Below are 23,905 nucleotides of genomic sequence, written 5' to 3'. Positions count from 1 at the left end.
ACCACAGACACAGCAATGCCAGATCCAAGCCGTGTCTGCAACCTACACCACAGCTCATGGCAACACTGGACCCACTGAGCAAGACCAGGGATCAAACCTGCATCTCCATGGATATTAGTTGGGTTCATAACCTGCTGCGCCACAACAGGAACACCCTAAGAAAAGAATTATAAGAGAACTAAACATTCTACGTAGGAATTCCTCTCAAGAGGAAAGGGGAAGTTCCCTCTCCAAACAATTGGTTCCAGGTGCCATTTAGGCATGGCACAAATGAGACTAGGATGCATATTAATTGACCCTTTTAAGAACCTCTCCTGACGCATCTTCTCTAGTAATATCTACCTCTGAAATATATTAGAAATCTACACACTCTTCTCTGTTTCTGCCGCTGCCACCCGCCCAGGGGGGATTGGCAGTGATCTGGAGGATGCCAACTTTCCGAACTGACTTCCTGGCCCAGCCTCCTCCTTCAACTCCTTTTCTAGGCAAAGGGCCTTCTCACAAGGCAACATATCCTCTTGCTCAAATCTTAGTACTGAACATAAAATTCCAACTCCTATATTTTCTCTCTTACTCCTTGTCTCAGGAACCTCTCCCCTGGACCAACTGGTCATGCTCCAGCCACCCTGACCCTTGTTTCCGGAAGTTGGCCTTGGGCTTTCATCTCCAGGCACTAGAGTTTTCCCTGGGGCCAGGGAAGCACACGGCTTTGTCTCACATGGCTGCCTCCTACTCATCCTTCAAGTCTCTGCTCAGAAAGCACCCATTTGTTTTCTGTCACTCCCATTAAGACTGAGGATCCCATGGGGTCAAGAAAGCTGTCTGCTTTTATACCCTGCTGTACTGCCAGGGCCTGGCCCAACGCCTGCCCTCGGTGGGCACTTGGTATTTCATGAGTGATCACAGTCTTGATAAATTGTGATTATTTGATCAGCTTGTTTACTTTTCTCTTGTTGTTTCCTTCACTTGACTGTGAGTTCCATGAGAATAGGGTTCCTGTGTCTTTTTTAGGTAACAAACATAGTCCTTGGCACAGAGGGGTGGCTCAGTGACTATTGTAGAATAAATAAATGGATAAAGATATTGAAGTTCTCTAGGAAATGAAATTTCTTTTGCCTCAGCTTTAGATACCACTCAGAACGTCTGGATCGACTAGAATCCTTTTATTAATAATTCTGCTATCCCAATATTTTCCAGATATCACGGTTTCTGTTAACAACTGGGTTCCCAATGGGAATGGAAGAGACGCACTGTGAATTGAATTACTCAAATGAGGCTGCTGCTGATTAATTTTAGCTCCTGAGCATCTGGGTCAGTGCTTAGTTTCATAGCAGGTGTGGAAATGATATCTTCAGTGTCTTTCTTAATGATTTTACTAGGGGCTGGGAGTACTTGAACCATTCTTCCGAATGAGATTTGAGATGTGGACCAGATGGGCATTTTTTAAAAACCTATATAAACTGTATTCCACCTTTCAACAAATAAGTTTTTTTTAATTAAGATTGATTCCCAATGTACCTTAGTGTCCATATCATATTCAATCAAAGATTATAAGTGGTGATTTTTAAAGGATACAAATTCACCAGTAAGACGATAGTACTCTTCCGTGAAATATATATAAATATGCCAAAGTTGAATCTAGTTGTTTTGTTTGGCTTTAACCAGGTTAACGTCTCTGAGTCATTTTCCTTTCCTCTTTCTCCTGGCAGTGTATCTCATCATCTACAGCGCTTAATAATCATTATGGATACATGACCTCAGTCCTAAGAAAATGGTCTCATCAGTCATATCTGCAAAATGCTGGTTGGTCAGGCAGGATGGCTAGGTAAGGTTGGTGACAAATAAATATATCCGCATCCACTCACCCCCTCAATCCCAAGGGTCCATGTCAGGGCGGATCTGTCCTCTGACTATCAGTTTTATCCTTCTTGGTCATAACAGTGCTGACAAAGAATTATACACACCAGACTATTTTTCTTTGAGGCAGAGGAAATTGAATCAAACCAAGTGGAAAGAATATGCTATTTAGTATTAGCAGGTCAGTTCATGGGAAAATTGTAAAACAAGCTCATTATTGGTGAAGCTCCCCTAGAAAAACCCTGGTCCCCCCAGCCCCAGGGGTGAGCCTTGCCATGGTTTTGAACTTGACACTGAAAGCCAGCTGTCTTTAGCTTCTTGGGGACTTGCTGCTGTACAGAGAAAAAAAATATGTTCTAGGTCTCAAAGTGTCTCTCCCTCACCAAATGAAAATTAGTTTATTTGATGGATTAAGCTATCCTCATTTGCTAACAGAAAAAAATTCCAGGAGCTTCTAGGGTCTTCTCTGGTTACATGTGGACTCAACAGCAACTTTCCCATGACAAAGGCTTTCCTGTGTGTATGATCCAAGGAGTGAGTCTAATAGTGAGAATTTCAGACCACTATTATGGATTTCTATGATTTCAATATGGATTTTTATGAATTTCATGGAGCAGTATAATATTTGAAATAATATGGATTATTATTATGCTTATCAATTCAATATGGATTATTATGGATTTTATGAAAATACGGATTTTTATGAATTTCATGGAGCAGTAATATTTCATAAGAAGTGTGGGAAACGGATAGAGAGTTGCCCGCTTTTGTTTTTTGCTGATAATGACATTAAAGAAAAAAGAACAAAAAGCAAAATGATTGTTATTTAAATGTCAAAAGGACGTTTTAGAAAAAGATGTCTAAGACAATCATTTTAGAAAGGAAAGTGATACTCCAATAATCAGAAAAAACCAAGAAGCAAACAATCTCAGAATTAAAAAGCGAGCTTCACATTTAAAGAATTTACCCTCATGAAAACATGTATTTCATCCGGTTTCAGTTATACAGGATGAGTAAGTCCAGAACTCCGCTGTATAACGCTGCACCTGCAGACAGCAACATTGGGCTGTGCAGGGAAACATTTGTTAAGAGGGTAGATCTCATGCTGTGCTCTCGTCACGATAAAAGCAAACCCAAACCAAGAAACACAAATGCATTTCAATGTCCTAAGTTTGTGGCAGACTAATGAAAATGTTGTCCAATACAAGCACCAGTCCACGGCCAGGCTTTTGGGAAGTGCCGAGTTGCCCACGGTGGCCCAGGAAGCCACTCCAGGAATTTTAATAGCTCTTACTGATACTGGTGGGCAAGTTGCTACGTGACCATGATCCAGAAACTCCTTTGGGGTTGGGAACCAAAGAACTTATTGGTACAAAGTCTTTAAATTTGAGAGTTTCTTCTGTCCATAGATGAACAGAAATAATGAGCAATAAAGGTAGCCAAGAAAGTGATTTGGCGTTCTTTAAAACAGTGATATTTAAAGTGTAGGATTTAAGGGTATTTTTATTCACTTGTAAATATGACTGAGCAGCCAGCAGCCACCAGGCACAGGAGTCGAGCGATGAGATCCCTGCCTTACGCACTGAAAACAGACACGGGAGAGCTACATGGGCAGAGAGCATCCCTTAAGGATAAGTTCTGAGGTTGCTTTTGTGGGCAGAGGTGCGATATTTAAGCCAAGTCCAGACCAAAGTGAAGAATGGAGGCTTGCAGTTACCTGGGGGGGAGAGCATTCCAGGGGGAGCGGACAGCCAGTGCAAAGGCCCTGAGGCGCTCCAGGGGGCCTTACGGACTCCGGGTTTCATAAATGACATGGACAGCTTTTGGAAGGTGTTGAGCAAGAGAGTGGCATGTCTTATGACAGGAGAGATGCCAGCATTTAGAGGTCAGGAGGAGGAGGAAGATTCGGGAAGGGAGACGGAAGAAGTGGCCAGCGAGGTAAGGAGAAAACCGAAGAGTGAACCACCAAAGCGGCGTGAATAAAGCCTTTCGAGGATGAGGAAGGGCAGTTTATAAATTCTCTCTGTGCTCCTTAGCCCTCCTGACGGAAGGAGCCGTCTATGAAGTTCTAGTCCCGGTGTTTAGTGGTGCCCGTCACACGCTCACTATTTGTTTATTTCAGAGGTTAAACGTGGCAGTTTTCAGGCTGAATCCATTCTGTAGATGCGTTTTATTTGAACTTCGGCGTGTAAAGGTATTTCTGTTGGTTGTCAAGATTTAGAAATTGAGAAACTTCACATCAAAACTTGTATCTCTGGTTCTTTTTTAAAAAAGCCCCAGAATTCTCACAAAATAGACGACAGCCGTTTGTGGCGGGGTGGCAGCTGCCACCTTTACAGGGGTTCTTCAGCTACTTTCCTGCAATCCCTAGGGAGCCTTGGGTCTCCCAAGTGAGTGCTGAGCCACTCAGGCATGGCGCTTGCTGGTTCTTTGCAGATTTTGAGTTTGTACCTCTTATGTAGTTAAGGAGGGAAGGAATGAATGAATGAACGAACAAATGAAGGAATATGGAGATTCTGTACAGGAATGCCAGGGCTCAGATTCAGAGTCTCAGGCCAGAGCTCGCTCTTAAAATCTTTGCTTCCTAGTTTATCATTGCATGTAAAACATCCAACATAAAAAACAAAAGTCTGGGGTAAAGAAAGGTACTGAGAACATGCCATTTCCACAGTGAGAAAAAAGAAGTATTAACGAAAAAGTTCATCATGATAAATGTATCTTTCCCCTAAAGCTTTGGTGAGAAATGGTTTCCAAAGAACTGCTCTACAGACTAGCAAAAGTGAACTTCACTGCCCATGGCAAAGTGAATAATAAATAAACGTAGTTGCTAAAGAATATAATTAAGGTGAAAATTGATATTTTACTCCGTTAGTTTTTGGGGGGGGTGTAGAAGTAAGTTTTGCACTTTTTCTCTGTGAATTATTTTTATTCTTCATGTTTCAAACACTGAAGATTATAATCATAGAATGACACTTTATCATGCTTTCTTCTTCTTCTTTTTTTTTTTTTTTTTTTTGTCTTTTTTTTTTTTTGCCATTTCTTGGGCCGCTTTCGCGGCATATGGAGGTTCCCAGGCTAGGGGTCTAATCGGAGCTGTAGCTGCCAGCCTACGCCAGAGCCACAGCAACGCAGGATCCGAGCCGAGTCTGCAATCTACACCACAGCTCACGGCAACGCCGGATCGTTAACCCACTGAGCAAGGGCAGGGATCGAACCTGCAACCTCATGGTTCCTAGTCGGATTCGTTAACCACTGCGCCACGACGGGAACTCCCACGCTTTCTTCTTTTACTTAGTATCAAAGATGAGTTTTTTGTGGGTTTGTTGTTATTGTTTGTTTTGCTTTGCTTTGCTTTGCTTTTTAGGGCCACACCCACGGCATAGGAGGTTCCCAGGCTAGCGGTCTAATCGGAGCTACAGCCCCTGGCCTACACCACAGCCGCAGCAACGTGGAATCCAAGCCACATCTGCAACCCACACCACAGCTCAGGGCAATGCTGGATCCTTAACCCACTGAGCAAGGCCAGAGATTGAACCCACATCCTCATGGGTACTAGATGGGTTCATAACCCACTGAGCCACAACGGGAACTCCCAGACTGGAGTCTTTCAAGCTTCCTCTCTTTTGCCTACTCCAGGGATGGCTATGCAGGGCAGTGAGCAAAGATGGACTCTCACAGCCACTTCGGGCTCACTGAATTACAGCACAGTGCTGGATTTCTGACGTTTCCATGTTACTGTTACGGGTTGAATGGCCCTGTCCCCCTCCCTGCCGCCACCAAGAGACAGACTGAAATCTTAAGCTCCTGCCCCTCAGAATGTGACTTGATTTAAAAATAGGGTCACTGGAGAGTAGGTAGTTGGACAAGGTCACCCTGGAGAAGGGAGGCCCTAACCTAATACAGGTGGTGTGAGAAGGACACATTTGGACCCAGACTTAGGGAAGACGATGCAAGAGAGATACAGGAAAACAGACCTCTAGAGCCAGGGGTGGAGATCAGAGCAGTGCTGCCATGAGACAAGGAACTCAGCAGCTGTCAGAAACTGGAAGCAGCAAGGAAGGCCCCTCCTGTCGAAGCTGGTAGAAGCGAAGTGCCGTCCTGAGAACACGGGGGGACCTTCCCGCCCCCGGTTTGGGGAGAAGATGAATTGCTGTGCTGTTAAGCTCCCCAGTCTGTGGTGATTTGTTCCAACAGCCCTAGGAAACTCTCGCAGGGGTTATTTTGTCTAACGCTTCCTTTGAAACCGTGTTAGGATGTGGATGTCACACGGCTGGAAGGGGTGGCCCCAGGAAAGCGACATCGCCTGTCAGGGCTGCGTGTGATGACCCCCAAGTAAGACCTTAAGGCAGATGCTGCAGTGCCTGAGAACTCTCATTCCTTCGCTCACGAAAGGCACTGAAACCATTCCACCTGCTCTGAGGGAGTAATGGCCTCCTCTGGGCGTGGAAGCTAAAAGCATATCCTTCCTTCGCAGAGAAGTTCTTGAGTTTTAGGAAGAATTCGGTGCTAAGCCGGGCTCTAGGCAAATTTGGGAAATAATCAAAAAGTACCTTTAATGACCATCTGGTCATCTTGTGCCCACTTTAGTGTGTCAGGCGTCTCCAAGAAGACAGTCCTTTAGCTCACAGTCCTTAGAGAGTTTTTAGAGGCCAACATGGAACCTTTGGGATCTTGAGGTTGTTTGCAATGGTCTGTAGCTACGACCAGTTTTCTGGGTAAAGATTCGATAGTGTTGATTAATTCTTAAAGATGTATACTTCCCTACGACCAGAACAAGAAGTAAAACAAACAGAAACACTAAGAGCGCTTGGCCTGGTGGTCAGAATGGAGCTAAGGTTTTGTGCCTGGGGAACGAGGCACAGGGACGGAGTGGGGCATCGGCTTGGGGCAGGGACACAGGAGGAAGAATTTGGATTTAGAGCTGTCGAATGGCAGGTGACAACGGACCAGGCATCTGGAGCCACAGAGCTGGCAAGGAAAGAGCACCCACCCAGGCCTGGGCTTGATCAGCACAGAGGTGGGACTGACTGAGTGCAGGTAGACTCTCTGAAGTGAGCCCTGAACTTGACCTGAGAGAGACCCCCACGGGGGGAGTATCCACATTAGGGAGCAAGGGGAGGAAGAGGCAGCATTAGAGCTGAAATAGGAAGGAAGGTCAAAGTGGTATGAGAACTAGGAGGCTTCCACGGTCGGCGGGAGGTGGGATGGGGGAGCGGGGAGAGAACAGGAGAGAATTGCAAAGAGAGTCTGACCAGGTTTGCAAAACGAAACCTTGAAAGAAAGTGGGGAAGAGTCCCCCAGAGCACCTGGGGTCTGAAGTTCATGGATGATCATCAATACGCCCCCTTTGAAAAGCTGTGGGGATTCTCTGGTAGGTTATGCGTTCTTGGAAGGGTTATCGCGGCCTTTCTGCTCTGTGCCAGATGCCACACTAGGTGCCACGGCACAAAGATGCGTAAGACGCAGTCCTGCCTTGGGGACCTTACAGGCTTGTGCTGAGACACACACTAGAGGAGTGGACTGTTCCACGGAGGGCTGAAGGGTGTAGAGGGGAGGGCACAGAGGGGAAGGCGCTGATTTACAAAGGAGGGAAGAAGGGAGCTGGCTCTTTCTTGCAGGAAGTAAACTGGTGAGTCTAAGAATCCTTATGGTATGAAGCTGTCCTGCACGTTATCACATCACAGCATCTGAAATCACACCTTTCAGAATCATATGGTTGGGAAAACACACACACACACACACACACACACACACACACACCTTAGACCAAAACCATTTTTGTTACCGATTCTAGTAAGCAACTATCTATTATTTGTATGCAGATACAAACAAAAGTAAATATCACATGTGCTTTGCATTCTCCTTCAGTTTCACTAGCTTTTAAAAAAATATTTATTTTTCAAGTACCGAAAGAGGTTTACCCCTGGGGGCTTCTATTTTGGATTTTTTTTTTTTTACACTTCGATATGCTAAACTCATTAAACATAAATATTCCTAAGCTATTAGGAGTTTTAGAATTAATTATATTGATGATCATTCTGTAAGAGGAGTCAGAAGGAGGGACAGGGTGGTGCCAGCTTTGGAGTCACACTTACTGGGGATCAGGTCCCTTCTCCCCTGTTTATAAGTTGCATGAGAGTCACCTATGTTTTTGCATCTGTATCCACATCTATAATGGTTAATGGAATGATATTTACCCTTTAGAGTTGCTGGAAGGAATAGAGAAATGCAAGAGAAATGCCTGGCACGTAGTAGGCTCTACAGAACTACTGTCATTTCTATTGATAACAAAATAATTCCTAAGACTGTATTTCTAAATTGGGCCAAGATTAGACATAGAACTTAGACAACACTCAAGCAATTTCTGCAAAGAATTAGCCTCTATTTAAAGCCCAGTGGCAATTTAAAAATATGAAGCTAAGGTCAAGGCCAATGACATATTCTGATATCTTTTTTGGCATGTTTTAAAAAACTGCCCCAAATGGTCACATATCTACCATTTCTGATTTTGAAGTTTTCATCCATAAATGTCGAGACTGAAATCTGACTTGTCATCAGCCAGCATCCCATAGGTAAATGAGCAGGATCTACCTCTTTGCATCTTTGAAATTTAGAAAGAATGGGAAAGTAACAATCAAAAACAGGTTCTGCATCATATGCAGCTTCAGAGAAAATAAAATACTGTACTTTCAAGTTTTCAATGTTGTATTATACTTCCAGAGTCACCTGTGTCTCCAGTTCTTGCACAGAGCACCCTGATTTTGAAATCTGTTAGGATACTGAGAACTGGGCCATAGCACATGGCTGCACAGGTTGTACACTGCACCATTCTACGTGCCCATCACATAGAAACACACCCCTTTTGTGCATCCCTGTGCAACCACATATGGCACCCCCATTTGACAGGCTTGAGAACTTTCCTGCTGAACCTGCTCTGCCATTCAGCAAAGACGTAGTGAGCATCTACACTTTTCTAGGCTCTGGAGATACAATAGTAATAATAATAAAAAAAGGACACAATCTCTAGCTACATGGAGCTTATGGTCTAGTAGAGTGGAGGCGGGAAACAAGTAACACACAAACCAATGAGTATAAAGCTTATCAGATGGTGATACACACCAGGGAGAACCGTAAGGCAAGATGATGGGGAAATGGGATCCCAGCAAAAGGCAATTACTATTTGAAATGAGGTTGACAGCAAGGCTCAACTACTGGCATTTTCCATCAGAAGCCTGAAGGGAATGAGGGAACCAGCTATGAGACAAGAAGATTCCAGGCAGAGCAAAAAGCAAGTGCAAACACCCTCTGATGGAAGCCTGCTTGGCACCTTCAGGGGACAACAGAGAAGCAAGGTGGCTGGAGTGGAACCTGAACAGAAACATCTCCAACATCCACGAAACTGCTTCATGGATTCTGAGGGTGTCGAGATGGGGTTAACTTGGTCAAGGCCTTTTCTACATGGAAGTTAGTTGCTCATGAAGTAAATCTGCATTTTGTCAAATTAACCTAACTTGTGGAACACAGTGTTTCGGAATCTTCTGGACTTCCGGAACAGATTTAACCAATTCCACTGTTCATGATAATACTTGAACTTAAAAAAAAAACTTACAAGCACTTGCATGTTCAGTGGGTTCACATAAAAGGCAGCTACTGTGACAAAGTACAAATGTCACCATGAGAACTCTGCTGTATTTTCATTTTCTTTTTATCTTTTTAGGGCCGCATCCACAGCACATGGAGATTCCCAGGCTAGGGGTCGAATCAGAGCTACAGCTGCCGGCCTACACCACAGCCACAGCAACGCCAGATCTGAGCTGTGTCTGTGACCTACATCACAGCTCAAGGCAACACCGGATCCTTAACCCACTGAGCGAGGCTAGGGATCGAACCCGCATCCTCATGGACACGAGTTGGGATTGTTACCTTCCAGCCACAATGGGAACTCTTCTGCTATATTTTCCGAAACATCTTTTATAAAAGCACTCGTATATGTACAACTCTCTTTCCAAAGATCTCAGCGAATCTCTTTTCCAAACACCCACAAATTTGTTTAGTATGTATTTATGGAAGTTTGGTTACATATGCAAATAACTCAGAACAAAAATTTCAAAAGGCGCATGTCAGGCTCACAAACTGACTTGTCTCTATGGCCAGCACAGACATTTGTTACCTATGTATATGAATAAAAAAACCCTACAGTGTTTTGCAGAAAATATCCTGTAATAAACAACAACAAAAATGAGGTCTGCCTCAAACTTGGTTTCTTTTAATGTCATGATTACTCTGTGTCACTGAGGTATTATTACAGCAGATTCTTAAGAGTCTGGACACATGAAGCATCAGATGCTTAAAGAGTTGGCCACATCCTGCTTGTAAAGCCGGTCATCAAAACCAGTGTGGATGTTCTGACACTTTACTGTGAAGGGAAAGAAATTGACATTGCCATGTCCCACCATGTCCAGCCCTGTGCTGGGTGTCTGGCATAGCTTAGGCCAGTTAGTCTTTGCAGTAACCTTATGAGGTGGGAATTATTATATCAATGTTTCCAATTAAAAAAAAATTGGGGTCACGCTCATGGCATGTGGAAGTTCCCCGGGCCAGGGACTGAACCTGCGCCACAGCAGCGATAACGCCAGATCCGCAAGGGAAACATTGTATTAATTTTAAGTAAGAGGAACCTGAAGTCAAGAGGTAAAATAGCTTGTCTCAAATGATACAGCCGTGTTCCTGCCAAGGTTCCTTCAAGCCCCAGCCTGTCCTGACTTCAAAGCCCTTGTCCCTCTGTTACAGGCTTGTTCCACAGAGCGGCACTGTCTTTTTTAATATGGGCAATAAAATGAAATAGCTTCATTATTATCACCATCATAGGTTTTCATTTTAGCTGCTGTTTTTGAGTGTCTCTTTTATTTGCCAGTCCCTGTTGTAAGGACCCGTACACCTTACAACCACCTCGCAAGGTGAAGGAGCCCGCAAGGTGCTGGGTGTGGCGCATATTTAGCCAGTTTTCCTGGTGAGTAGCCTCATTTTACTGATGAGATGACAAAGGCTAAGAAGGGATAAATGACTCACCCAAGGTTGGGAAGGTGGTTGAGCAGGTATTTAGACTTGGGTCCATCTCACTCCCGTGCCTGTGGGCTTTTCCCCATTCTTTGCAGTCTGACGGTGTTGCCAACATGTAACATCCCACCCAAAAATTAAATAACCCGAAAATTCACCATTCTAAAAAGGAACTAAAAACTTGAGGGCATATACAACTAAGCTTCCACACTTGAAAAATGGTTCCACGAGACACTTCTGAAAATGATTTTTAAAGCGCCTTTTGGAACAGTGGTTTGTTTGCTCTATACTTTTATACTAAACCTAACTGTTCTAAACTCTTTTGCCAAGGGTTGGAACCCCCAAACAGTTGTGGTCTTGGTGAATCCACAGTGAGGTAATGACTTAGAAGGATCTGGGAGTTGTTGTGCTATTGATATTCGACAAGTCCTGAGCCTTAACGGGTCAGGCATAGTCCCCCAACTAGTTCAAGGAATTAAAAGTTTTAGGAAACTGGCTAAAATTTTGGTTCAACAGTAAATATGCAACCAGAGAAGGTCTGGATTAATACAACAAAGGGATTGGCGATGAGCTGGAAAATGAATTTCTCATCTCTGATCTGTTGCCATATCTTAAAGTTCATAGGATCTAGTTTTTAATCTACTCTGCTCTTTACAGCGAATGCTTTCACTGGTGATAATCACAGAAGTGAATACACACTTTGTGTACTTTTTTGACTAAAAGCAAAATAAATACTAATATAAAAATGTGCTTATGCTATTATAGTTTGTACGAATTGCAATTTATCTATCTATTGATCTCTATGTAGAGAAAATGACTTGTGAGTTTAAAGTCTAATCTAATAAACTTTGTGCGATCAAAAAGGAGTAAGATGGGGTAGTCAATGAGGTAAATATATGTAATTTTTCAAATTTCAATTCTTAAAATAATTCTATTGAGCTATAAATGTGTTCTACTTTTAGTATATAAACAAATTTTCCCTTTCATATATGATTTGAAATCTTATATTTCGAGTTTCACTTATAAGTCTTGTAAGACATAATGCTTTTACTTTATGTTGAAAATGTCCCAAAATACATACTCAGTTCCTTCAATACCCAAGGATAGGCTACGGTCACTATTTTGTAAGGTAAACTCATAGCTGTATGATTTCCCAAATCATATATCAAGAGCCATGGATCAACACCTTTTTTTTTTTTAGACAAGCTTATTCATATGAAGTTTTGCAGAGATGTAAAATTTAAGTTCTCTCTCTCTTTTTTTAACTATGTATCCTACCAGTATCCATTTTAAACAATATCACAATGACATTACAACTGTCTGAAACAATCAGCGATTGATAGACTCCATGACGCTGGAGCAAAATCAACCTCAAAGAATTACAGGTGCTTCCATTTCTTTTTTTTTTTTTTTTTTTGTCTTTTTGCTATTTCTTTGAGCCGCTCCTGCGGCATATGGAGGTTCCCAGGCTAGGGGTCGTATCGGAGCTGTAGCCACCGGCCTACGCCAGAGCCACAGCAATGCGGGATCCGAGCCGAGTCTGCAACCTACACCACAGCTCACGGCAACGCTGGATCGTTAACCCACTGAGCAAGGGCAGGGACCGAACCCACAACCTCATGGTTCCTAGTCGGATTCGTTAACCACTGCGCCACGACGGGAACTCCTCCCATTTCTTTTGATTTGATCTTTCATTCTAATTCTCCCATTTCTTCAAGTCCAGATTCCACCCAACTCAGAAGACAACAGAGGTGCCATCACCTCCCAAAACGTTCCTAGAAACAATCAGCTGGAAGCCAGTTCTCCATTCTACGGAAACCTGTAGAAGTCAATTTCTACTCTTCCCTGAGGCACATGTCCCAGTGTCGCATTGTAGCCTTGGCTGTCTCTTCCCTCCCCGGCAGTGAGCTGGTCGGATACCACCTTGAATCACATTCACCGCTTCTCTGATGTGCGATGTGGTAACTTGCACATGACAGGTTCGCAAGGAGTACGGAGCATGCCCGCCATGATTTCTGTTCTCCGTGACAAATGGTCAATGAGGATGAAAAACTAAGTATTAAGACGTATTTTAGGAAGCCCTTGGTCAAGAAAGCAAGCCACAAGAGTAGACAATTCTTCAAGAGGTGAATTAGAGTAACTGGCACATAAAAGTGACACATTCAATCTCTCCACCTTTATATAACCTCCAGAAGATCAAACTTTAATCAAATATTTATCTTCAGTTGTCACAAGCCAGACTTTGATTTAAAACTCCTGGGTACATGAATGTCATGGCCGACCCAAAATACACTAGCATGTATTTTTAATTTAAATATGGATCTGTAAAACATTTATATACGCCTGAGAGGAAAAAACTGGAGGGCAAACCTCCTGATAGTCACCATAAATAAGAAAACGGGCTCTAACATCGATTGCTAAGCTGCTGCAAAAGTACAATGAAAAACTGCCCGTTGGAAAAGTCCAACGTGCTATGGAAGTGACACATGACGTGCGCTCTCTTACCTTTAGGGAATCGAAGCAGGCAATGACTCTTCCATTTTCAACCTGGCAACTTTTGGGGGGGTGAGCAAATTTGCATTCCTCGTCTGAGCGGGAGCAAGTCCCCCTCTGGAACTGCCTGCAGACTTCTAACGTTAGCCACTTCGTGTCTCTGACGGGGGCGACATTCAAAGCCATGGTGAGAGAGAAATTTGGAGCCTGTTCGTTCCGGTTAAAGGATGAAGCCGACCCAAGTTCCAATGATTCCAAAACTATTGTTGTGAAAAATCCCACATGTAAGTCTGCAGGTAGGTGATAAATTGCTTAACGAAGTCCGATCCAGGAAGCAGTGAGGAGAGAATTTATCGGCAGGCAGTCACTCATCCATCAATACGCCCCACTCGAAGACGGCAGGCCACAGCAGAAGCTTGCTCAGTGTCATCTCTGGCTGCAAACGCCCGAGTCACCTGATCGTTTCGCAGACACAACTGTTTTTAATAAAGCGACTTCAATACCATGGCACTCCTGGGAAGGATGTTTAGTTCTGACGCTCACAGCTATTGACCAGGCTGGAAAATAAGCCACTTGGATGTTCAGATCTTAGCAGATTTCTTTTGCCTTCCTCCTTTTGAAATTCTGAAATCAAGCAATTGGCAAAGTCAGACAAGTGAGGTATCTTCATCCACTCATAAGGGCAGGGTAATGTGCAGTGGACAGAAAAACACGATGTGAACACCGAAGCTCCCAGGCTGTGGTTTCCAGCAAAAGTGACTTCACACAGGCACTTTTAAATCATGAACCTGCAAAACACACACACAAAATCAAATGATCAACTTACACCCAAACTCAACAGACTCGACACTTTAACCAGCGAGGCAGCTCTTCGGCAGAATTTGCAGAGGTGCAGCTGAGCGCTCTGAGCTTGGGCTACAGTGAGGGAAGTTACGCAAATTTTAACTTAAATGGTCCTCAGTTAAGTTATTGGGAAACTTTTTTTTTTTTTTTTTTGGTCTTTTTAGGGTTGCATCTGAGGCATATGTAAGTTCCCAGGGTGGGGGCTGAATCGTGTTGCAGAACCGATCTAGGCAGCGGTCCAAAAGTTAGGAATGACTCAAACAGATGAGTGTGGCAGACACAATAATTAGGCATTCTGAAACAATTCAATCTAATGTGCTTAACCGCCAAAACAGTGTATTAGAACTGTGGCTTCCAATTAATTTCACATTTAGGCCATTGATTGTATTGTTGGAAATGCTATAAACAATGATTTGGGACGTGACTCCCTATATAATAAGGATACTGTCATTCCGCATGGAAGTGTGGGCTCCGTACGCCTACCATCCTTCCTGGCTGGCAGAGATTTGAACTCAGAGGTGAACAGGCAGAAGCCTCCTAAAAATTTCCCTCAAATCTCTTATGTTTTACTTTTAATAGCTGCTTGGTGTTAGTGTTTCTTTCTACTCTGTAAGCTCTCAGAGGGTAAGGCCTGTTGGTATTTTCCATTTCTGTTTCCCTTGTGCTTGAGTGCCTGGGGAAAAAAAAAAAAATTATCCATAGGCAGTTCCCCTGGAGCCCAGCTGGTTAAGGAGCCAGCATTGTCAACTGCGGTGGCTCTGGTTACTGCTGGGGTGAAGGTTCAGTCCCGGGCCCAGGAACGTCCTTGTGCCTCGGGCACAGTATCGACTGATTTAACGGGTGACTGGCTCACTGACTACGCCAAGGACTCAAGTTCATTTTCGTTTAGTCCAGTTTCATTTTTAACGGAGTCACAACCTGAAAATGTTTGGTGGAGTGCGGGAGTTAAATCACATGTTTACAGCGAAAACATAACTAGTCAATTCGGGTTTCTAAAATCAGCACATTTTGTTTCTTTTAGTATCTCCTAGGGTGATGAAATCATTAAGACATTAAAAATGCAACATCATGGAGTCAAGCATGAATGAAGCACTAAATACCAAAAGGTGGTCATTTTCTTATGTTGGACAGGCCACAGGCTCCCTGAGTCAACTTGCTTAGCCTGGATGTTCTTCTAAAACATTTATAACTGAGAACTTAATGAAGGCTGGAAGGAGGTTATTTAAAGTCGTCACGCACCAAGTAAGTTCAGAGAGCAATCATTCTGGAGGGATTCGCGAGCGTTTCCTGAAAAAGTAGATCCTGCCATCAGTTAGGCTTAGTGAGCTCCCGGTACACCCAGCTAAGCAAGCTTCCTGGCAGCAGGGCTCCTGTTTTGGCCGCGAATGAGTCTCTAACAGCAGAAGAGCAGCAATGGCGTCTCTCAAGCTCATGGATGTTGGGACATTTATTTGGTGGGACATTTATTTAGTGGACATCTTCTGGGACTAGTGGAAAGAGCTTCCTCGTCCCAATCCTTTTTTTACGAGTCAGTAGAAACGTTTGAATGAGTGATCATGGTACGCGCACTTAAGGATGCTGGCAGATTTGAAAGCCATGACACATTCCTAACTTCCAATTGCGAAATATTTGAGGGCCAGGCAGGCTCCCACTTGCCCGTTTGGCAACGTTGCATTCCCAGCAGCTAATATCCACGATCTTAACTTCAGGAGGTGAAGGAGATGAGTTTAATAGCCAAAGTGACACTGGGTTAGGTTTCACCGACCAGCCTGGACCTGCACCTCAATTACCTCAACCACCACCTCTCACCTCCATGAGAACAAAGGACCAAGGAAGCAGGATCGAGGAAACAGCTGCCTGTGGGTTCCGGGGAGCTGAGGCGCCAGGAATGAGGAGGAAAACAAACGGAGGGCTGCACACATGCAGTTCATATTTGCAAAATATTTTATAGCATCCCTGCGTCTGAAGGACCTGGAGCCAATGCGGTCACCGAACAACAAAGATGCAGGCAGGAGATGCTCTTCCTCAAAGGCAGCACAGTCATTGCCAAGGCTTCACGTATTCATGCACAGACGGCAAACGAATAATGACGCGAGTATTCCGAGCAATCACACAGCAACAACAATCCCCATCCAACGAATGGGGAACGCTTTTGCTTATACTTTTAGAGACGAAGACATATCCCTCCCCGCCTCCTCCTCCGCCCCCGTGCCCGGAGAAACGGAGTGCGCCATGCCCATGACTATGAAAATCCAACCAGAACTTAGACGGTCAGACTCCATCAAGAGAAGCTTGCTTTTAACATCAGAGGAGCCAGGTTTCCGACGGCCAGAGTCTTGTGTAAGACAAAGATGTTCCAGAAGGTGATCATACTGCACCCAAATGTGATGCTCTCCTAACCGTTCAGGAATCCACTCTTTCTCCCAGCTTGCTCTCTGTTTTTATTAAAGATACCACCTCCCTTGGCCCTTCACAGCCTCTATCTTCTGGAGTGGGTACAGCCAGAAGGAATGACGCAATGAGGGAATGAGGAAGAGAGAGCAGATTTAAATTGGGTTAGGCAAGGGAGTTCCCTTTGCAGCTCAGTGGGTTACGAACCCGACTAGTATCCTTGAGGATGCTGGTTTGATCCCTGGCCTCACACAGTGTGTTAAGGAGCTGGCATTGCCATGAGCTGTCACGTAGGTTGCAGAGGGGGCTCAGATCTGGAATTGTTGTGACTATTGCGTAGGCCGGTGGCTGTAGCTCCAATTCGATCGAGTTCCTTAGCCTAGGAACTTCCGTATGCTGCAGGAATGGCTCTAAAAGGCAGATACATAAATAAATAATTTCAAAAAATAGAAGTAAATTAGGTCACGGAAGGCCATCAAATGAGATGGGCAGTAATGAGCAAGGAAGGAGAACCTCCTTTTACCATGGTCATCAAGGGACAAGATGCTCACACACAGGGCAAACTGCCAGACTGGAGGCTCCCGGGACGAAGGGTTACTTGTTAGGGGTTGCACTCCAAAGTAGACACCACTAGCCACGCACGGTTATTGAGCACCTGAAATGTGGCTAGTGCCACCGAGGAACTAAATTTAAATTTTTTCTTCATTTGTAATGAATGCAAATTTTAACTTAAATGGTCTTCAGTTAAGTTATTGGGAAACTTTTTTTTTTTTTTTTGGTCTTTTTAGGGTTGCATCTGAGGCATATGTAAGTTCCCAGGGTGGGGGCTGAATCAGAGCTGTAGCTGCTGGCCCACACCACAGCCACAGCAACATGGGGTATGAGCCAGTCTGTGACCTGCACTACAGCTCACGGCAATGCCAGATCCTTAACCCACTGAGCAAGGCCAGGAATCGAACCCACATCCTCATGGATACTAGTTGGATTCATTAACTGCTGAGCCACAACAGGAACTCCAGTTATTGGAAAATTTTTAAGTAGTACACTTGGATCAACCTGAGTATATGAATCTATTTTCCAGTTGTAAATTTTATGAAACCTAAATGCAGATCAAGTATTTCCAAAAAAAATCCAGCATCTTAATTGAGATGTGCTCTGAGTATAAAATACACACCAATTTCAAAGACTTAGTATAAAAAAAAAAGAACATGAAAATATCTCATTACTATTGTTTCATATTCACTACATAGTGAATTGATAATATTTCAAATTAGTTGGATTAAATATTATTATTAAAATTAAACTCTCTTGCTTTAAATCCTCTCCAAAAAATTCAGAATTATATATTTAGCTCACATGGTATTTCTATTGATGGGGCTGTCTTAGTGGTGTTTGCAGTTCACTTGGCTACAGAACTTTCTAGAATGGTGTAAGCACCTTCCTAAGAGTCAGCCTTGGCTCCTTCCTCTGACCTTGGGTAAATCAAATTCTCAGCGATCCAGTTTCTTCATCTGTAAAATGCTGATGGCAGTTCCCACCTACATTCCATGGTTGCTGCCACGAAGGACTGAGTACAGAAGAAACAAAACTGCTCTGTGACCAGTCAAGTGCTGTCTGAGTGCAAGGTGGTGAAAGGTGGAGTTGCTCTATAGATATTTATTAAATAAATCCACTTTAGGCTCCCTCTTTGCAGGAGTTCTATCGATGACCAGGGCCGTGCCTGGGGTGGATCTGCTCCAGCCACAGATTCTGAGATCAGAGAGCTGGCCGCCCAGGGGTGCTCGGAGCCACTTCTCTGGGGCGCCCCTCATGTCTCAGACCACCTTACTCTGCAGCCCAAGGGAACCCACAGAGAAGCTTCCCCAAGTGCAGACCCTGAGTCTGCAGTCTTCCTCCAGCAGCTACCAACCCACAAATGAATAAAAGGCTTTGGGACCCAGCAGCCACCACGGAGGCAACGCCGAGCCGGAACATGCTGCCCGGGTGACAGGAGGCCTATTTGGTTTGAGGCCTGGTGGCAGCAGAGCTGCTGACTACATTCCCAGTGCCCTGGGTGAGTGGGGAGGAGGGGGTGGCACTTTCTAGCCCACCTGCCCAGAGCGGGAGAGGGCACCTCTTTCTAAATCCCAGAAAGCTCCCATACCTGTCAGCCTTGGCCCTATTAGATGCCAGGCACTCGTTACTTTTCCTGGATGTTTTGCGACTGCTCTGGGAAGTAGGGTCTCCTGCTCCCATTATTTTCCAGTTTTTGTTTAAGTTTCTCCCAATGCTTTGCTTTTGCTTCTGCCTTTTACTCGTGCTTCACTTCTATTCCCAACCTTGCAGTCAATCCCATCTGACTAACCCCTTTGCGGGGAAAACCTGGACAGAATTCTGACGTACTTGTTTCCAGTTATTTGTCTGGCCTATGTTTTTGTTGGTATCCCTTCCCCCGCCCCCCACCCCATCCTCTTCGGGCACTGGGCCGCCCCGTATTCTCTCCCCCTCCCACCCTTCTAAGCCCCCTCACAGAGGCATCATCTTGCCCTTGAGACTCTGCTGGGTCACCGGGCTGGCCCTCACTGACCCCCAACCCCGAAGGGGGGCTCCCACCTGACCTCCTTCACTCCCCCTTTGATGGCCTCTCTATAGCCCATCTTTCAATGCTGCCTGGGGATTATTTTTAAATAGACATCATTATTCCTTAATTGACCAGGAATCAAATATTGATTTATCCAACTGGCTCTCCCAGGATAAACTTCTGTGTGTATAACAGACATTATTTTCAAATCCCCTGAGTTCAGTTCAGTGCCTGGTATATGGAACATGCTCAATGAATGTTTGTCAAATAAATGCCTGATCCTCCACCAAAGAGCATCTGCATTTTAATACAGACCAAAGTCTTGCCTAAAGGAATAGGCTCTGAAAAGAGTTTCAGTGTTATCCTGCAGGAAAACTCCAGCAAGTGCCCCTGGCTCGCCCTGTTGCTGGCAAGTAGGTTGGCCGTGAGGGCGGGAGCTGCCCCAAGGATAAATTATTTCAGCTTCAAAACCCTCAATCCTTAGCCCCATTGTTGGTTTTTTTTTTTTTCTTAATTATCTTGTAATTTTTATTCTTTTTCTTTTTCCTTCTTTTTATGGCTCATGTGCAGCATATGGAAGTTCCAGGGCCAGGGGGCAAACTGGAGCTGCAGCTGAGGGTTACACCACAGTCACAGCAATGCCAGATCTGAGCCACATCTGCGACCTATGCTGTAGCATGTGGCCATGCCAGATCCTTAACCCACTGAGCTAGACCAGGGATTGAACCCATATCCTCACGGACACTATGTTGGGTTCTTAATCCACCGAGCCACAACAGGAACTCCCAGCCCAGTGATCTTCAAATTGTGGTATGTGGGTACAAGGGAGCTTGTTAGAAGTGCAGATTCTCAGGCTCTAGCCAAAGGTTCTGAATCAGAAACGCTGAGGCAGGGGCCCAGCAATCTGTTTCGGCAAGCCCTCTGGGGGTGACTCTGAAGCACCCTGAGTTTGAGGGCCGCTATGGTGAGCACGTCCCGCCACCCTCCTTCCAGGCATCCTTGGGGTTGCCGAGGGAACCAGGATGTCTACCCTGAGCTGATCACAGGGTCTTGGGGTCACTGATTTCCACAAGAACAATCCCAAGAGGCTGGCCGAGGGCTTCCCCAGTGGCTGTGTTTCTGATCAGTCAAAATAAAACTAGGTTACACAGAAAACCCCTGAGAAATGTGTTCCAGGTAAGACTCCTTTCTACAAGAATCTGAAAATGAGACTCTCAGAGCTGGCAGAGTGTGCTCAGAACGAAGCAGGCCTTTGGTGGGGTACGCAGAGCTGGGTTTCTAGGACCCTTGGCCGAGACAGGATTGGTGGCCATTGATGGCCAGCAGCTTGATCCTTAGTCCTGCAACACCAGCATCTTTACAGCGGGGCTGCTTTGTCCTACCTGTCCTCTCCATCTGGCCCCAGGTATGATGAATACAGACGTCACTGCTTGTCTCGCCTTCAAAGGAAAGGCAAGATGGAAGTTCAAGGACAGTGAACAGTATAGTAGTTCCTGAAATGCCAAAGGACTTGCTGTCCAACGCTCCAAAATAATCCAGATCTATTTTTAGGGCCCTCGCTTACATGACACATCATTTTGCAAAACATATTTAAAACTCCTAGGTGTGAGATTTTCAGAAAGCTGTGACTTTTGACTGCAGGAAGGCATTTGCTGCTCTCGTTCTGTGACAGGCCCTCGAGTCTGGAAGGCAAGGCCCTTCGCTCTAACACTCGGGACCTCCCCCAGGCCCCGCCCCCTGCCCTCCAGCCCCTCCCCAGACAAGCCAGGGCTGTGGAGCCCGATGACTGGCCTTGCCAACCCTTTGTAGCTAGTGTGTACATTTCTAAAGGGAAACACATGAATCATGTCCCATCTTGAGACTGAGACTGATCAAAATGTAAGACCGCCTTAAGGAAAATCGTTCTGCAGTGCACAGCTTCTCCAGCTGACTCTTGGTCATCGCAGGTATTTTCACTGTCTGCCAGACAACAGCCTCCTAGGGAGCTGATTAAAGGATCTTTGCAAAACAAACCGATTTCTGAGTCAGACAGTCAAGGACTCATTATCCATTAAGTAATTTATGGGATGCCTTTAATTTTATTTTGCATAAATCTAATTACAACAAAGAAACTATGTCTCCTTGAGTTTCCAAATTTCTAATTGGAGAACCGTGGAGTTCCTATTTTTAATCTTTACGATTCTTAAAATATAGTTTTTAAACATGAGTTTTTTTTTTTCCTTTCTTGATGTCTGAGCATCCCCACCTGTTTCTGGAGCTTAATTCTAAAAGGCCCTCCATGTGCACTCCCCCTTGATTCATCACTTGGCCACATCCTGCACCTGTCAGATGCAGATGCCCGGGCAGGAGAGGGACCTAGAGTGGCTGCCGGCTGGAGCCCTGGGCTGAGAGCCACTTGACCTCCAGCAGTGGGTATAATCCTGCCCCGAAACCACAGCCACTGAGAAGAGGTCCCTGCCGGGGCTTCCCACGGGACGCCAGGGGACCAATAAAAAATACAGAAATGGGAGAGGTCCTGCCACCAAAACAATACAGAACCTCAATGACTTTTCCAAGAAAAAGACTGAAGAGTTCAGCAAAAGTAACTGTCCTTAAAAAGATTTTTCTTTCTAGACACATTGATTTTTTTTTTTTTTTTTTTGGAAACATACATGAAATAGTGCTTGGAAACTCTGGCATGGATTAGGAGTAAGAAGGAAATTTCCTACCCTGGATTCTGGTCAGTGGCTTCTCTACCCTGAACAGCTGTGTAAAGTCACCTGAGCTCTCAGAACCCTAGTTTCCTTGTTTGGAATCATGGAGAATGAAAATTCCTAAACCGGAAATGTATGCACTGCAAAGAAATATAATTAATAGTTTAAGTGTCCTCTATTTGGTGTCTAAACTTTGTTAGCATTGGATAAGGTGTTGACATGCTTTATTTACATCTGCGTTCATTTACGTACACACACACACACACACACACACACACGGAAATGACTCTTCCTCACTAAGAGTTGCACATTGCTATAAAGTAAATGTAGGGTAATTTAAAGAAAGTAGAAAGTTTCTTTCTGCGACGGTGGTATAAGGTATGAAGTCATTCATAGAGTATTAGTTATACAAATGTTTGATAGATGGGCTTCGAAACTAATTCCATATGATCTAGCAATCCCACTCCTGGACATATATCTGGATGAAACTTTCATTCAAAAAGATACATGCTCCCCTATGTTCACTGTGGCACTGTTCACAATAGTCAAGATTTGGAAACAACCTAAATGTCCATGGACAGATGAATGGACCAAGAAGATGTGGTACATAAATACAACAGAATACTACTCAGCCATTAAAAAGGACAAGATAATGCCGTGCGCAGCAACATGAATGCAATTAGGGATTCTCATACGGAGTGAAGTCAGAAGGAAAAAGACAAATGCCATGTGATATCACTTATATATGGCAGATATGATCTTATCTATAAAATAGAAACCAATCATGGAAAGGCGAGCTGATTTATGGTTGCCAGGGGAGGGGAGGAGGAAGTGGGATGGATGGGGAGTTTGGGGTTAGTAGATGCAAACTATTACATTTGGAATGGCCAGGCAATGGGGTCCTACTGTAAAACACAGAGAGCTATGTCCAATCTCTTGGGTAGAACATGATAGAAGATGATATGAGAAAAAGACCGTATATATGTGTGTGACTGACTATGCTATAAGGCAGCAGTGGATACAACACTGTAAATCCACTAACTATACTCTAATAAAAAAAAATCTAATTCCAAACACTCATTCATCCTAAGCAGGGAAAAACCATGGCTCCCAATGATGTCTTCATTTCACGTCTCCATTTATTTCTTCTTTTGAACATACTTTCAAATACATTTCCATAGGGGGAATTAAACACTGGGGCACCCAAGGCCACACAGTCAATCAGATAAGCCAATGTTTCATGATAGCAGTGATAAAAGCAGAAATTCCCCCACTAAAATTTTTTTTCTCTTGGACCCTGTGTCTTAAAGTACAAGTGAAAAATTCATAAAATCCAAGGCTCCTGCAAACTCTTGCTTTTGAAATAGATAAGCAATGAGATCCTGCTGTGTAGCACTGGGAACTATACCTAGTCACTTATGAGGGAGCCTGATAATGTGAGAAAAAGGAATGTAGACATGTATGTGTGGCTGGGTCACTTTGCTGTACAGGAGAAAATTGACAGAACACTGTAAACCAGCTATAACAGAAAAAAAAATCATTAAATAAAAACAAAAAAATTGAAAAAAATCCAAGGCTCACTTTAAGCCCATGAAAATGTCTAGCCTGTTTTCATTGTAGTTTCCAGGAATGGGCAGAGAAAGAAACTCCATCTTCAATTAGAAGAAGAGCAATTTCTAAATATATTCCTGAAACTACAGCCAGATATAATATATTCAGCACATATTTGTATTCAAATTTTTTTTTTTTTACTGTGCCTGTGTTTTCTCTCTAAACATTTATAATTCAGTTAGAAGCTGCTCTTATTAGAATAAAAGCAATTGTATTAGGTACCATTTAAGACTGACAGCACTTACCGGTTTCCTGGCTGTCCAGGACCCAGTGGCTGCAGTCAGAACAATTATCGAGCTGCAGGCTGCAATCTAGGCCTGAAATCCCAGAGAAGTCTCTGTCAGAAGAGCCATTTCCTCCCTGGCCACAGCCTCTGGTGGCCAGGACTGCTTTCCAACTG

At 44.2% G+C, this 23,905-nt stretch overlaps 1 protein-coding gene across 21 annotated transcripts in view; it reads right to left on the bottom strand.

Annotated features, from left to right (window-relative positions):
* The window catches only part of MBNL2 (muscleblind like splicing regulator 2), a 159,731-nt gene that overhangs the window by 91,715 nt on the left and 44,111 nt on the right, over positions 1–23,905 (bottom strand). For 16 of the 21 annotated variants that reach the window (XM_021065800.1, XM_021065815.1, XM_021065796.1 and 13 more), the window contains one exon: positions 13,420–14,195. In XM_021065800.1, coding sequence (XP_020921459.1) covers positions 13,420–13,593 — 174 coding nt within the window. In that variant the 5' untranslated portion in view covers positions 13,594–14,195. The remainder of the gene's footprint in view (positions 1–13,419; positions 14,196–23,905) is intronic. The other 5 variants (XM_021065801.1, XM_021065799.1, XM_021065808.1 and 2 more) reach the window with 1 other exon arrangement.

The sequence above is a fragment of the Sus scrofa genome, chromosome 11, assembly GCF_000003025.6.
Source record: "Sus scrofa isolate TJ Tabasco breed Duroc chromosome 11, Sscrofa11.1, whole genome shotgun sequence".
In the NCBI taxonomy this organism is placed as follows: domain Eukaryota; kingdom Metazoa; phylum Chordata; class Mammalia; order Artiodactyla; family Suidae; genus Sus; species Sus scrofa.
This window is presented reverse-complemented; position numbering and strand designations above follow the sequence as displayed.